The sequence below is a fragment of the Saccostrea cucullata genome, unplaced genomic scaffold (assembly GCF_032062105.1).
Source record: "Saccostrea cucullata isolate Sc308-1 unplaced genomic scaffold, CSIRO_AGI_Scuc_v1 ctg16400, whole genome shotgun sequence".
In the NCBI taxonomy this organism is placed as follows: Eukaryota; Metazoa; Mollusca; class Bivalvia; order Ostreida; family Ostreidae; genus Saccostrea; species Saccostrea cuccullata.
This window is the reverse complement of record NW_026918811.1, coordinates 1-14,985: the sequence shown is the minus strand read 5'-3', so window position 1 is coordinate 14,985 and position 14,985 is coordinate 1. Positions and strand designations below refer to the sequence as shown.

The 14,985-nt window shown below is 35.4% G+C and overlaps 1 protein-coding gene across 1 annotated transcript; it reads right to left on the bottom strand.

Moving 5' to 3' along the window:
* Nucleotides 1–11,615: 11,615 nt before the first annotated feature.
* LOC134271558 (RNA 3'-terminal phosphate cyclase-like protein) lies at nt 11,616–14,735 on the bottom strand. Its single transcript, XM_062753771.1, has 6 exons — nt 14,667–14,735; nt 14,435–14,559; nt 14,015–14,140; nt 13,253–13,412; nt 12,874–12,977; nt 11,616–12,172 (listed from the first exon to the last, which is right to left on the bottom strand). Exons 1-6 carry the CDS (start codon nt 14,733–14,735, stop codon nt 12,010–12,012), a joined length of 747 nt encoding a protein of 248 aa, XP_062609755.1. The 3' UTR covers nt 11,616–12,009.
* Between the last annotated feature and the right edge of the window lie 250 nt (nt 14,736–14,985).

The following is a 14,985-nucleotide window of genomic DNA, read 5'->3' as shown; positions in this document are numbered from 1 at the left end:
AAAACAATGAAACAAAGCACACAAATTCGAGGAAATTACAACAAAATCAATGTTAAGGGGTAGGGGATGGTTAGTTGTGTTAGATTAGGAAAGTGCTAAGAAGATAGAGAAGAGAGAGAAGGAAAGAAATAAATTCAAAATGCTTCTCTGTTAGGCTGCCTGGTCGCGGCACTGGATCTCCTGGTGGGGATGGGCTGGCTGGTGTGGGCTGCGCTGGATCCGGGGCTGGGCTGCGAAGGGCTGGGCTGGGCTCTGCTGCTTGCTGCGCATCCTGTCAATTGCAAGTCAAGAGGTCAAATGCTGATACGGTCAACATCATTTGGCGAGGTCAAGATCACAAAAGGCTGCAAGATACTTACCTCCTCTTCCCTGCTTGACTGCTGTTGGGATCCTCTCGGGTCATCATACACCTCTGCTGCTAAGAAAGCAAAATCAAGACATCAAAACAACTTCTTACAGTTAACAAAATTTCAGCGAGTGTAAAGAGCAAAGTTATGATATCTTTCATCACAAGCACATTGTAAAGATAGTGGACACACTGCCAAGATGTGCTGCATCTTACCTGCACGTCAGGGATTGACCGCAGTGCATCACAGAACTGCTGCTACTGGTGACGGTCTGCTCTTCTTCCACGCAACCAGGCCAGTCCAACCCCTTACCTGTTAACAAAGATGTCCACAGGTCAAACCCTAAGAAACACTCTCAAAACAAGGAAGGGGTAACAAAATCCACAGAATAAACCGTGTACACCGATTGCGCATCGGCTTACCTTCAACGCCGGAGTTGGCCGCAGTACGTCCCTGAACTCTGCATACTTCCCCTGGCAGGTTGCAGTCCGCTAATCATCTGGGAATCCACAACAGTCTAACCTTGACCTGTTGACATCAAATGTGGAGTAGTCAAAAAATTGTGCCAATACTAAAAGAGTCAAAATGATCAGGATCTGCTCTGGAGACAATTCTTACTTCCCAGTACGAATCTAGTAACTTGACATACGTTTCTGGGATTGGAGCAATTTTTTGGATGCCTCCAACATGTCCAAGGATTAACTCATTTATGTTATATTTTATGCATATTTACATGTACTAATCTGATATTTTCACTACATGTAAATTTCTAGTCAGTCTCAGGGGGATCACACATGTACTTTATATGCACCTATGTACGTTTTATCCTGTTTTGTTTTATATCAGGTGATCGTCCTTAATGGTTTGATATACATTTTACTTTATACCATTCAATTAAATGACATAATTGACAAAACTGCATATCGTGCATGTTTGATTGTTTTTTTCTGCACTAATAGGGTGATATTTCTCATAGGAGGCATAAATGTTTATTTTTTCACCAATTTCAAAGCGATTTACAACTGAAACATAATCTTTTTTTTTATGTATTTATGTTCAATTTATTTGCCTAAAACATAAGAAAAGATACAAGGAACATTTAATCATATCGAAGACTATTTCAAAATATGGTGATGTTTGAAAGCCCAATTTCAGTGGAAAATATTGTCTCCCCCTCTCCCTTTTTCAAGAGCTGGAAATAGGGATAATTTACTATTTAGCGCTGGTATTAAAACAATTCATCAATTACCATTGAACTGTTCTTTGTATTAAACAACGATTGTAAGGCCAAATTGCCATATTAATATTAATCAATTAAATGGGTGCAAAATGTAGGCAGGAATTGAGAGTTAGCGTGCTTATTTCTTCCTTCACTTTGAAAAATATTTTTTAAGGAAAAAGGCTGAAGCCCTTATGTATGACCAACAAAAGCTGAATAATATATGAAATATAGAAAATAGCATACGTTTAGTTCCTTATCACTAATTAGTTCACCCATTTATTGAAGGCATGCTTAAATTTATTATCAAAGCATTAAAAAAAAAAAAATCGAACTTTTTCATAGTGTATACGTACATGCAGTACAGTAGCAACAACGGACCGATGACAATGGTATCTTGTCATGACAAATTATAATAAATCAAAAGTTTCCATTTTAATTTGTTCTATTTTTTCTAAAGCTTACATGTCTTGATACTGATTGCACCAATTGGTATATATATAATATTCTCTTTACAAAAAATATGGTTTGATTTGAACATATTTTATTGCACTAAATATATACAATGGGATTAAATTGGGCACAAGTTCTAACTAGAACCGTCCAAGCGGGACAAAATATCCATAAGAAAGATATGTATAAAACATGAATTATGAAATTGTTCTTCCAGTGACCTTGAAGTTCCCCAAATGACCTTGGGTCAAGGTCAGGACACACCTTTGGGTCATGGGCAATCTTTGTGTGAAATGAGATCCTACCAAGTTTATCCATATGATAAGAAAGATATGGACCGAACACGAATTCTGACATTTTTCTTCCAGTGACCTTGAAGTTCCCCAAATGACCTTGGGTCAAGGTCATGACACACCTTTGGGTCATGGGCAATCTTTGTGTGAAATGAGAACCTACCAAGTTTATCCATAAGAAAGATATGGACCGGACACGAATTATGAAATTTTTCTTCCAGTGTCCTTGAAGTTCCCCAGTCATGGGCAATCTTTGTGTGGAGTAGTAGATTCTAATGTCCCTCCGTAAGAAAGATATGGACTGGACACGATTGCACAGACAGACGGACTGACGGACAGACAGACAGATGGACAAGATGATTCCTATAATCCCCCCAAACTTTGTTTGCGGGGGGTATCAAAACTTAAATCGCCCTCTCCCTACATGAGATATTATAACAGGATGAATTAGAAGTGTTCAACAGTTTGTACAAAATACATTACTAGTAAATTAAATTATAACTCTCATTGTAGACATATATATAATGCTACATTATTGTTTATACAAATAATTATAAAAATGAGTACAATCAATTAAAGCTGAACACGACTCGTAAATAGGCATACGCCATTTTCGATAGCATTATCTACGATACATCAATACTAGGGTATACTCGTCGCATTCGTTACACCTGACTGCTTTATTGTCACGGGTATCGGCGTGGAATGGCGACACGTGTTCGTGCTGGTTATCTTGCATTACCTTTGTTTATATGTTATTGCAGTTATGTACATCTGTGTTATTTGTATACTGCACTGACTTATACTATACAACAATGATTGTAAACTTATAGGGTATCTTATTTTCCTGCATTAAACGAAGTATCACGTTATTATACCCGCTACCGCGCTCTGTATGGCATACGTGCGTCTTTTTCAGTGTCGACTGAATACACTGAACAGTGACCAAGTTTTACTTTATTTATAGCAGTCTGCAGAGAAGCCAGACTGGGAACAAAAATGGCGGACAGATTCCTTTTACGAATCGTGTTCAGCTTTAAGGTACATTGATACTCTGATAAGAGGGATAACTCTTAATGACATAAATGTCTCTTATTCCTTTATAAATTTGCCAAATTGATGTGTCTTTTTTGTCCAGTTTTGCCCCGCAAGCTATCTTATACTTGTTTGTATTTTACTTATAAAATACTTTTCTTTTGGAAAATCATTAAGGTTCAAGCAACATTTTATATGCATGAGCAGAGGGTTTATGAACCTTAAATCTACCAGAATGCTGAATATAAGAATGTACAATAGAAAATAGATATTCATTTTCAGCAATACTGAGTGATGTATCCCCCAGAGTAAAGTCTGAATATCAACAATATGGACTTTATTAAATTTCAAGAACTTACAGAAACTCTTTCCTGGCCTTGTTGTAGGTTTGGGCACAAGAAAAATTAATGATGTGTATCTTCTACCTTACCGCAGGAGCATAGTGGACTAGATATTATATTACATCTATAAAGATCAGCATTTAGCACGCAGTTGTGCCGAAGCCGTGTATGCAGTATATTGATGTGTGTTTTACCAAAATTAAAATAAGGCGAAGCTTCTGTAATTTTTTGCTTAATTTTACTTTTGAAAGCAGACACAGAGCTCGAAAGTCTAGTATTTAGCGATAAGGAATTCCACTCATTTATTACAGTTGGTACAAATGATGATTTGTAAGTTTGCAATTTACATACAGGTATACTATAATTTTGTGAGTTTCTTGTTGTATATGCAGAAGCATTACATTGCATATCTGGTATAATCTCAGATGGTACTTAATCGCTGTGAATTTTATACATGGTATTTAATCTTTGGATCTTACGTCTGTCGCTGAGTGGTTCCCAGCCTGTTTCAAAATACAGTCTCTAGAGGCAATCATAGTTAGTCCAGTAACAATCCGAGCTGCGTGTAGTTGCAATTTTTCTAATTTTTCAGAATCGTAAGATAGACAACCACCCCATACAACTGGAGCATACTCGAGTTGGGGACAGATAAATGAAGTATACATAAGTGAAAGGCCTTTTCGATTTATTTTAAGGGGGATGTCTGGCCACCTTTAGTGCAGTAAGAACAAAATGTAAACATTTCTTCAAATGGGTAAAATACAAATCAAATTTTAAGTCCTCATGATAAAGATACAATAAATATGCATAATTGAATGCATGTTGTGCATATATATTCTATACTTTTGCAGAAAAATGCTTTTAATATGCTCCTTAGAACTGCGCAGCTACAGAATTTAGCAGAGCCTTAAAAAATCTTTTAAAAAATATGCAAAGTGTGCATTAATGTTTTCTCTACAACCATTTGTTGAGAAAATGTCTAAAATTTGCACTTTTAAATGGTAATTTCAAGTTCAAAACAAGGTACTGTTATCTTCAAAATGAGTGTAGAGAACCATGAAAGTAGTTCATGGATAGCAGCACGTGGTCTATTTTTAGCACAGAATTTTTCTTCCAAACCTCTTTTTAATATGGGGGTACATAACAATCTTAAAAAGTAGAAGAGAATTACAATTGCAAAATGTTTCAAATAATATGAACACTTTTAAAAGAGGAATTGTGGTATAGTGTGGCTTAAAGTAAGTACATGTATTTTTATCGAAGAGTTGTTAAATAGTGTACGTGTTGATATAAAAAAAAATCTTAAACTCTTAAATGAGCACCATCAAAGTTAAAAAATAAGAGTTTTTAAGTCCGACACAGATAACTTATTTTATCTACCAGAATCTTAATTATCACCAATGAAACAAAAAGAAAATTAGACACATAAAATCAATGTGAATGACCTTGTTTTAGTATGTACTTGCTGGTATTACTGAATCAAATACACATTTACAATTTTCATCACATTGAAGCACCATTTGAAAAGGAATGAAATCATTCATAGTGGAGTAGGAGATTTACTGAATAAGTATGAAATTTTTTTCTATTTTCCCATGTTGTAAAAATTACAATTTGGCAAAGTAAAGAAAAAATCAACATAATTAAATATCTTAGACCATCTTTAAAAAGATGTTTGGTGGTCCTCCCAACTAAGAGAACAAGAGGCCCATGGGCCACATCACTCACCTGAGCACTAAGGGTAGGACAAAGTAGAAAATGGCTTTTTATTGTAAAGTTTAAATCCAAAAAGTAGTCCCATAACTAAGCATGGATTTGCTATTTTTTAGAAAATGATTTTTAAAGAATTTTCCTATATATATCTTTAAAAACTTTGGTCGGCCATTTTGGCCCCGTCCTAACCCTGGGGGTCATGATTTGAACAAATTTGAATCTACACTACTTGAGCATGCTTCCATATAAAGATGATCAATTATGGCTTTGTCATTCTTGAGAAGAAGATCCTTAAAGAATTTTCCTATATATTTCTATGTAAAACTTTCGTTGGCCATTTTGCCCCCTACCCCCGGGGTCATGATTTGAACAAACTTGAATCTTCACTATCTGAGGATGCTTCCAAATAAATATGATCACTTATGACTTTACTATTCTTGATAAGATGATTTTTAAAGAATTGTCCTATATATTTTTATGTAAAAATATGTATGGTCGTCCACTGTGGCCCTGCCCTACCCCTGGGGGTCATGATTTGAACAAACTTGAATCTACACTACCCGAGGATGCTTCCATATAAGTTTCATCTTTCCTGGCACAGTGGTTCTTAAAGAAGATTTTTAAAGAATTTTCCTATATATTTCCATGTAAAACTTTGGTGGGCCATTGTGGCCCCGCCCCCGGGGGTCATGATTTGAACAAACTTGAATCTACATTACCCGAGGATGCTTCCAAATAACTTTCAGCTTTCCTGGCACAGTGGTTCTTGAGAAGAAGATCTTTAAAGAATTTTCCTTTATATTTCTATGTAAAACTTTGGTCGGCCATTGTGGCCCTGCCCTACCCTCAGGGGTCATGATTTGAACAAATTTGAATCTACACTTCCTGAGGATGCTTCCATATAAGTTTCAGCTTTCCTGGCACAGTGGTTCTTGAGAAGAAGATTTTTAAAACATGCCACCAAATTTTTAATAATTCCCAATTATCTCCCCTTGAATTGGGGCATGGCCCTTCATTTGAAGAAACTTGAATCCCCTACACCCAAGGATGCTTTGTGGCAAGTTTGGTTGAAATTGGCCCAGCGGTTCTTGAGAAGAAGACAAAAATGTGAAAAGTTTACAAACAGACAGAACGACGGACAGAGGGACTACAGACAAATGTGATCAGAAAAGCTCACTTGAGCCTTTCGGCTGAGGTGAGCTAAAACTGGGCTCCACACAAAATAAAGAGTAAGGTCAAGGTCACATGAAAACTCAAGATGTCAGATTAAATACCTACATTAATTTAAATAATAATATGAATTTTGGTAAAATTATCAACCAATTTCAAGTGCAAAGGCACCTTTATGTAACACATCATTGTGCAGTCATCTATGGTATTTTATCTGAGTGAGCTGTATATACTAGTATCTAAAGGATGTATATGGTCAAAAACTAAACACCATAGTCCCCCCAAAAAATCAGTTATTATATTTAAACAAAAAGTTAACTAATAAATGACACCCAAATGCCCCTCCCTTCTCTCCACCCCTGTTGCTGTCATTTATGAAAAAACACGAATTATTCAAATACCCCCTCGCCCGTCTAAGAAATAAGATTTTGGATCTCTTGTCTTAATTGTTCTTCAATTTAACACGACAGATATTGAAAGGATTTTTTTTAAAGACAAAGATAGAAGTCGAACGTGTTTGATACAGCAGGTAAAGATCCAACAGCATTTGGGACTAAAATTGTCCGAGAGAAAATCTATTTATAGGAATGGGTTCTTTTCAAAAATGGCCATGATCTTTTTTGGTCATGAATGATTGTTCGTTTTACTTTACTGTTAAACCCCGTAATAGTTGCCTCTAATTATACATTTCATACAAATCAACAATTCATAACATAAGTGCTCACAAAAAAAGCCTACGTTTTATGATTAATATGTATCTTTTTATCTGCATAGTCCCTACCTGAAATTGGGCAGCCCGCCTTATATGAACACTTCTCACGACACGAGTTGCACGAGCTCGGAATACCGGAAGTGTGTTCAAATGACTTTATGGATAAATAATACACAATTTTGGTCTGGAAAATATCAAATCAATCTGAATAAAATAAAGTAATTGTTATTTAAAGTTTATTTTTGTTTCAGTTTTTTTTTTTGATCGAGCCAAATAAAAAACGCGTTTCCGGTTGCATGCCAAAAATTACTTGTATTTGTATTTTGCTGCAATCTTTAACATTCATTGGGATATTCTACATTCTAAGAAAAAAAAATTAAAATTTGTCAGTTTATAAAATTTATCATAGGCGTCGGAACCGGGGGGGGGGGCTTAACCCCCACTTTTTCGTCGGAACCGGGGGGGGGGGGGTTTATTTCAAAACACCTTTAAACAAAAATGTTATACCCCACCCCGACTCCACCTTGAAAAACAATGTTTTTAATATTGTCTCAATATGATTTTACAATTGTTTTTAAAATGTATCTAAAGATAAAATTACCTTATTTTGTGATAAGTGCTATCCCAGTGATATAGCAGGCTCCTAAAATGCGAGGTGGGGTTGGGTGAGAGGAGGGGTTCTGATTAAAGAGTTAAATAAGATGTTATACATTAATTAGTTTGATAATAATTTGTCAATGGTAAAATTGATAAAATAGCGAGTAGGTGTAAGAATATTGCTTTAAATTAAGAATTAATGAGTTTATATATCATTTAAAAGTGAAAAAAAAAAATCATTATGTAAATTGCAGCTATACCATGCTGGAAACAATTTTATCTTAGCTTTACTAAAATTTTCAATATTTAATCATCATGCTTTCCACTGTCATTATTATCCGTACAAAATCATAGTTTGCTTTCATCATTCCCACGTTGCGTATTCTTAATTAAATGAATTCTTAGATGAACCTATAATAATCTATTGATTGAAGAGAAAATGTTCAAATCACAGGGGCCTGTAACATACTGTATTTGATTTTACGTAATCACTAGGCCTATATGTATCCTTTTTTGTATATATATAGTGATTACGTAAAATCAAAAAGAGTATGTTACCGGCCCCTGTGGGTCCAACTTGTTTTGGAATATTTCTTAAGTTAATAACGACGAAAAAGATAAAATGATAAGCAATATTGATATTTTTCGATCACGAGATGTACAATTAATCTTCTTTTGATGTGAATAAGTCAATAAGACTTGGACTAAGCCTAAAACAGCACTTACCCTTTTTAACCCGAAATTCTTTTGGAGTTATGTAGGCCGTAAACTAAAACAGGCGATACCACCGCCTTTGACTTCAAATATTATAAGAACTTATGAAATAGTTACATTATTCTCAGCAGCGATCATTGTTCTTTCACTATATACAGATAATTCCTGAACTGGACTACTAAACATGAATGTAAACATTCAAACGTTGGAGCGAGGTAAACTAACTTTGACCAAACAACTTCTAGGTCAATGCGCGTTACAACATAGCAATACGGCAGCCCGCTCATGTAATGAAATTTATTCGTCTCAAATGTAAATTAAGTAATAAACAACAATATTAAAAAGTTCACTTTTAAACATTGTTGTTCATTACTTTTTTTTTTTTAGAGTTTCACTGGGGTATGACATGAAGTCGGTACGTGATCAAATGTACTATAACGCTCTTCGGGCAATACAGAATTTGATCACGTGACCGACTTCACGTCATACCCCAATGAAACTCTAAAAATGATATTTTATTTCTTAAGTAACAACATGTATAAGCCCCATGGTGACCAAAATTGCAAGGATGGTGTATCTAGGGATGAATCCTACCAGGCTCGCTTCAGATTCTGGATCCGACATACATTATTATGATGTTTAACTGTACCCAGTTGAAATTTCTGGAAAATAGGCCAATTCCCAAATTAATCTGACTTGCGTTTCCATAAGAGTTACCAGCTTCAAGGTTTTTGGAGAGGTCCATTCCAAAGTAATTATAAAGCCTACCTCGATCATGCATGCATGGATTATGCATCTCGGAATACTTTAACCAGACATGCTTTGGATACAGCATCTGGCCTTCCTGAATGATCTGATCTACATCATCCAGGTTATCAAAGCAATTTTTAGCAGGATCATTCCATAGATACTGTAAATCCTACCGAGGAAAAACTTTCAATTTGAATCTTATAATCCACTACCCAATCATTCCTTTAATTTGTATTAGACTTTGTCATCAATTCAATCTACGGTAATTAAAATTTATTAAGATCTTTGATCACAAAAAGTATAGCGATCTAGTTGGAGCAGATCAAAGACTGATCTAATTTTAATGTCATCTTATATATAACAGCTACTGCTTTAATTGTTATCTTTGGTTAATCCTTGTTGTCTATCATGCACTGAATAGCAGTCATAAACATGGAAAATTTTCAGCATCTTCTCTGATGCAGCTCATTCAGTTTTGTGTCTCCATGGGTCAGCCAAGTTGAGATAATACACGTAACACAACTTCTAGGTGTTCACTTTAATAAATGCATTTACCAACAAGAGGCCCATGGGCCTTATAGGTCACCTGAACATATGCAACAACTTTCAAATTATTGAATTTGGTTCATGTTTTACGCTAGATGATATGGCATTCACATTCACAATTTTGGAAGATCATAACCATACACTTAGCTATTGCTTAGTTTGGTTACTTAATACCCATAGGCAGGGTAGGGGAACAAAAATACATTCAACTAATCAATAATATTCAGCAATAATCAGAGGTGCCCCTACCACACACGAACCTCTGACCCTAGGTCCACACATTGCACAATTTTTTAAAAAGGCACACTTGCTTATCAAAAATATTTGATTAATACCAAGGAGCAGATTTCAAACCATGTTCAGTGTATAAGTAGAGCCCCCCCCCCCCCCCCTCTCTATGGTATCTCTGACCCTGAGGCCTTGGAAGAAGAGCTATGAACTATATATGTAGTTCATCTGCTTATTAACCAAGAGCAGAGAAGGAGATTTTCAAAGAATATATGCATTTTAACAATAAAATCATTAGAGAACCCTGCCCTAACACCAGAACCCCTGACCCTGGGGCCATGAAATTCACAATTTTAGTAGAGGCATTCCTGCTCATCATAATTCTGTACTTAGTTTATTCATGCTCAGGAGCAGAGAAAAAGATTTCCAAAGAATATATACATTTTCACTATATAATCAATAGAGCCTCTTCTTAACACCAGAACCCCTGACCCTGGGGCCATAAAATTCACAATTTTGGTAGAGGCCTTCTTGCTCATCATAACTATTTACTCATTTAGTTTAATACTCAGGAGCAGAGGTGAAGATTTTCAAAAAATTAATGCATTTTCATTATATAATCAAAAGGGCCCTCCCCTAACACCAGTACCTTTGACCCTGAGGCCGTAAAATTCACAATTTTGGAAGAGGCACTCTTGCTCATCATATCTACATGTATGTACTTAGTCTATTTAATACCCAGGAGCAGGGAAGAAGATTTTCAAAGTATTTTCACTAAATAATCTATATAACCCCACCCTAACACCATAACCCCTGACCCAGGGGCCATGAATTTCACAAATTTGGAAGAGGCACTCTTGCTCATCATAACTATGTACTTAGTTAGTTTATTTAATAACCAGGAGCAGAGAAGAAGATTTTCAAAGAAGAAAATGAATGTTCACACTAAAATCTATATAGCTCTGCCCTAGCACTAGAACCCCTGGCCCTGGAGCCATAAATTTTACAAATTTGGTAGAGGACTCAATGCTTATTACATTCATGCCAACAGTTTGCCTACTTGATGTCCAGAAGTAAAGAAGATTTCTAAAAATTTCATTAATTTCAGTGGTTTTGGTCCCATCCCTCAGGCCCCAGGGGGGTGGGAACCATAATATTCACAATTTTTGTTCCCCTTCACCCATAGATGCTGTATATGAAATTTGGTTGAAATTGATTCAGTGGTTTCAGAGAAGAAGCTGAAAATGTTCAAATGTTAACACACGATGCACGAAGATGGACGAAAACGGATAGCAATATGTCACCTGAATGACTAAGGTGACCTAAAAAGTTATCGCATGGACAATATTGCACAGACGGAAAAAATATATCAGAGGGACAAGATAATTCCTACATTTCCCTCTCCCCAAATTTGATTGCTAAGGGTACACATATTATCTACTGTTTACAACTTCATTTTTTAACCTTTTAAATCAACCAATTAAAAAAAAAATTGACTCATTATAAATGTTTTAAACATATTAGATAAATACAATATCTTTCAGCTACATTTATTATTACATTCTTATTATCTTACATTTACATACAATTACTAGTATGTATGGACATTATTTTGCAAAGTATTTAAATTTCCTCCGAACTGAGAAAATATACACATACAATGTAAGAATAACTCACATATGTGCAATGTATAAGACATTTAAGCTTTCCTTGAAGTAAAATATTTGAATAAAGTATTTTCCCCAGGGTTTTAAAATTTGCTTGAATCAATTCCAGTCAGGTTTGGTTTTCTTCCTTGAACACATCTGAGAACAAGCTTCTTCAGTACTTGCTCGAAATAAAATTGTGGGTACCGGAACTCAGTTATAAATATTTATACACATGAGAATCATTAACTAACAGCTTTGCTGACATTTGAGTAGCCCACTCCCACACAAGTCATGATAAGTTTCTCTCCTCCCGTCCTTAAATCCTCATCCTCCTCAGAAATCTGCTGTGGTTCCACTTTGAACATGACGTCAAAGAAATCGTAGATGTGCCTCAAAAATTGGATTCTACAAAAGACATGCATGTATACTGTATACAGGGTTATTTTCGCCCCGTGTAATTTTCACCCTTTTAACACATGCAAACAATTTTGCCGCGTTTTAAATTCGCCCACTCATAGTTTAAGAAACTATGCTGTATTCTTTGAATTCGCCCCGTTTAAAATTTGCCCAAATGAGGGTAGGGCGAAAGAGGCGAAAATAAAATGGGGGCGAAAATTTCCCTGTATACAGTATTAACTTTCACATAAAAAAAGTTTTTTCCCTTTGTTTGTAATGTTTAGTCTATATACAACAAAGAATACATTATTATATTCTGTGCTGTACAGTACCTCAGTAAGTAAACAAGGTTTGTGGATTTTTTGCATCACCCTTACCCATAAATTTAATTCCCTACACAGGATTACACAGTCAATGTAACAGGTAACAGTTCAATGAATCTTCTGTTAAAACAGGGCTTCCACAAAATTACATCCTAAAACCAGTCAAATCTTTGTTCTCAAACATTGACCCCCACAAATGAAAATGATTTCACAGTAACAGAAATTTACATGTACTTACCCACTGATGTCTATGAGTGCATATATATTTTACATGTATATTAAATTCCACTGTGACTCTATTTATCAAGAAAAAATACTCCCATATTATGAAAAAACATAACATATGACAGTATTAAAATACATTTACACCATGTATTACCAACTTACGTGTATGGTGTTAGGGGACCTGTTTGAACTTTGGAGACATTTTGTTGACCTAGGACCATAAATAACGCAGTCACACTTTGATTGGTGGAATCTACACATCCTCCCTACAATAAATAAACATAAAAGACACTTTGATTGGTGGGATCTACACATCCTCCCTACAATAAATAAACATGAAAACTATTCTAGTAATACATGTTACCATACAAATACAAAACTGAAACCTTGGATCAAAGCTCTGCCCACGCCATCACTTTTCATCTGGTGACAGTCTGCATGTTAACAACTGTTTGCCCTCTACAATGACAGCTGTGACCTCTCTGTTTTAGTTTTAGTATTTGACTGTCTTATTATATAATTATTCACTATGCCTGATCACCTTATATATTTCCTCTAGCAGTAACTTTGCTGTCTCTTTCCCGAGATCCTCTGGAACAGAGGGTCCCTTGTCTGATCCTTTAGGATTGGAGGACGTTTCTGCACAAAGAAATGATCCATTTGTTGTCTCCGCCACTAACGTCAAACCAAAACCTGGGGATCTGTTGGTAAATAAATACAGTAAGTAATAAATAATAATTAAATTCAGAATAAGGAAAGCTTACATTGCAAACAGCATATCAATGTATTTAAAAAAATATTGAGAATTTTACATTTCTACTCTGTAAATATCTTTGTAATGGTCTCTATGTGTGTAGATATCTGGTATTAACTTACTTTCCTGACTGTGCCCCTTTGTTATGGTCAGTGTATTTGTAGATATCTGGTATATACTTACTTTCCTGATTGGCCCCTTTTGTAATGATCAGTGTGTATGCAGATATCTGATATCAACTTACGTTCCTGACTGCCTCCCTTTGTTATGGTCAGTGTATATGTAGATATCTGATATCATCTTATGTTCCTGACTGCCTCCCTTTGTTATGGTCAGTGTATATGTAGATATCTGATATCGACTTGCTTTCCTGACTGCCTCCCTTTGTTATGGTCAGTGTATATGTAGATATCTGATATCGACTTACTTTCCTGATTGGCCCCTTTTGTAATGATCAGTGTATATGTAGATATCTGATATCAACTTATGTTCCTGACTGCCCCCCTTTGTAATGGTCAGTGTATATGAAGATATCTGGTATATACTTACTTTCCTGACTGGCCCCCTTTGTAATGGTCAGTGTATATGTAGATATCTGGTATAAACTTATTCAGTAAGCTCCTGGCAGAGTCCACTATTCGGTTCGTCACAACAGGTGCCACTCTCACAGCCCAGCTGAGAATTGCTCAGGAATAGTTTTTAATACCAGACAATACATTGTAAAGAAGCCATAATTAATAAGTAAAGAAATAAACAAAATTTTCAGTTGAGCTTATTCTTATATTTATGACCTACAGTACATAAAGAAGCTAAATTACTTCTTATTATAGCATCAATGATGGCACATTGTATAAGTATCTTCTTTCTTTCTTATTCAAATAAAATGCACAATCAACCATCAACATTTTTGGTGTATGTGAAAGATCTTGACCCATGCATATGCCTGTACATTTAATTTTTGAAGGATACGCTATGCCTCTTATTCTTTTGATCTTTCCAGGATCTGTGAACAGCAAAGGTCGTAGTTTCTGTCGACAAGGACATGTGAAGGTTACCTCCCCACCTCCCTCTGGGGCTGCCCCCCTTCTTACAATCTGTAAAAAAAAAAGTGCTGTTCATTATTTACATTTTAGTTATTTTTCCATTCCAAATCACATAAATGGAAAATCAATGGAAGGATTACATGTACGTATCAATATACCTTTAGTTCTAAACCCTCATCTGTGCCTAAAAACCTCTTCAGTACTGGAAAAGTAGATAACTTGATCATATCAACCTGAAAAATAAAACCAGAAATATTTTTTATCAATATTATACATGCATTAACATTTTCATTATTAACTGAGTATTGTCTGATTAATATCTTATAAGAACCTCTGCCCTTCACTGATCAGTCCAACGCACCACTAATTACATGTACATTTTATAAAACAGCAGGGTGTTTCTTCAATGAAACATGACCTAAGTGAACAAGTCATTTTAAACTTTGCTTCTCACAAATTATATGTTAAACTTCTTGT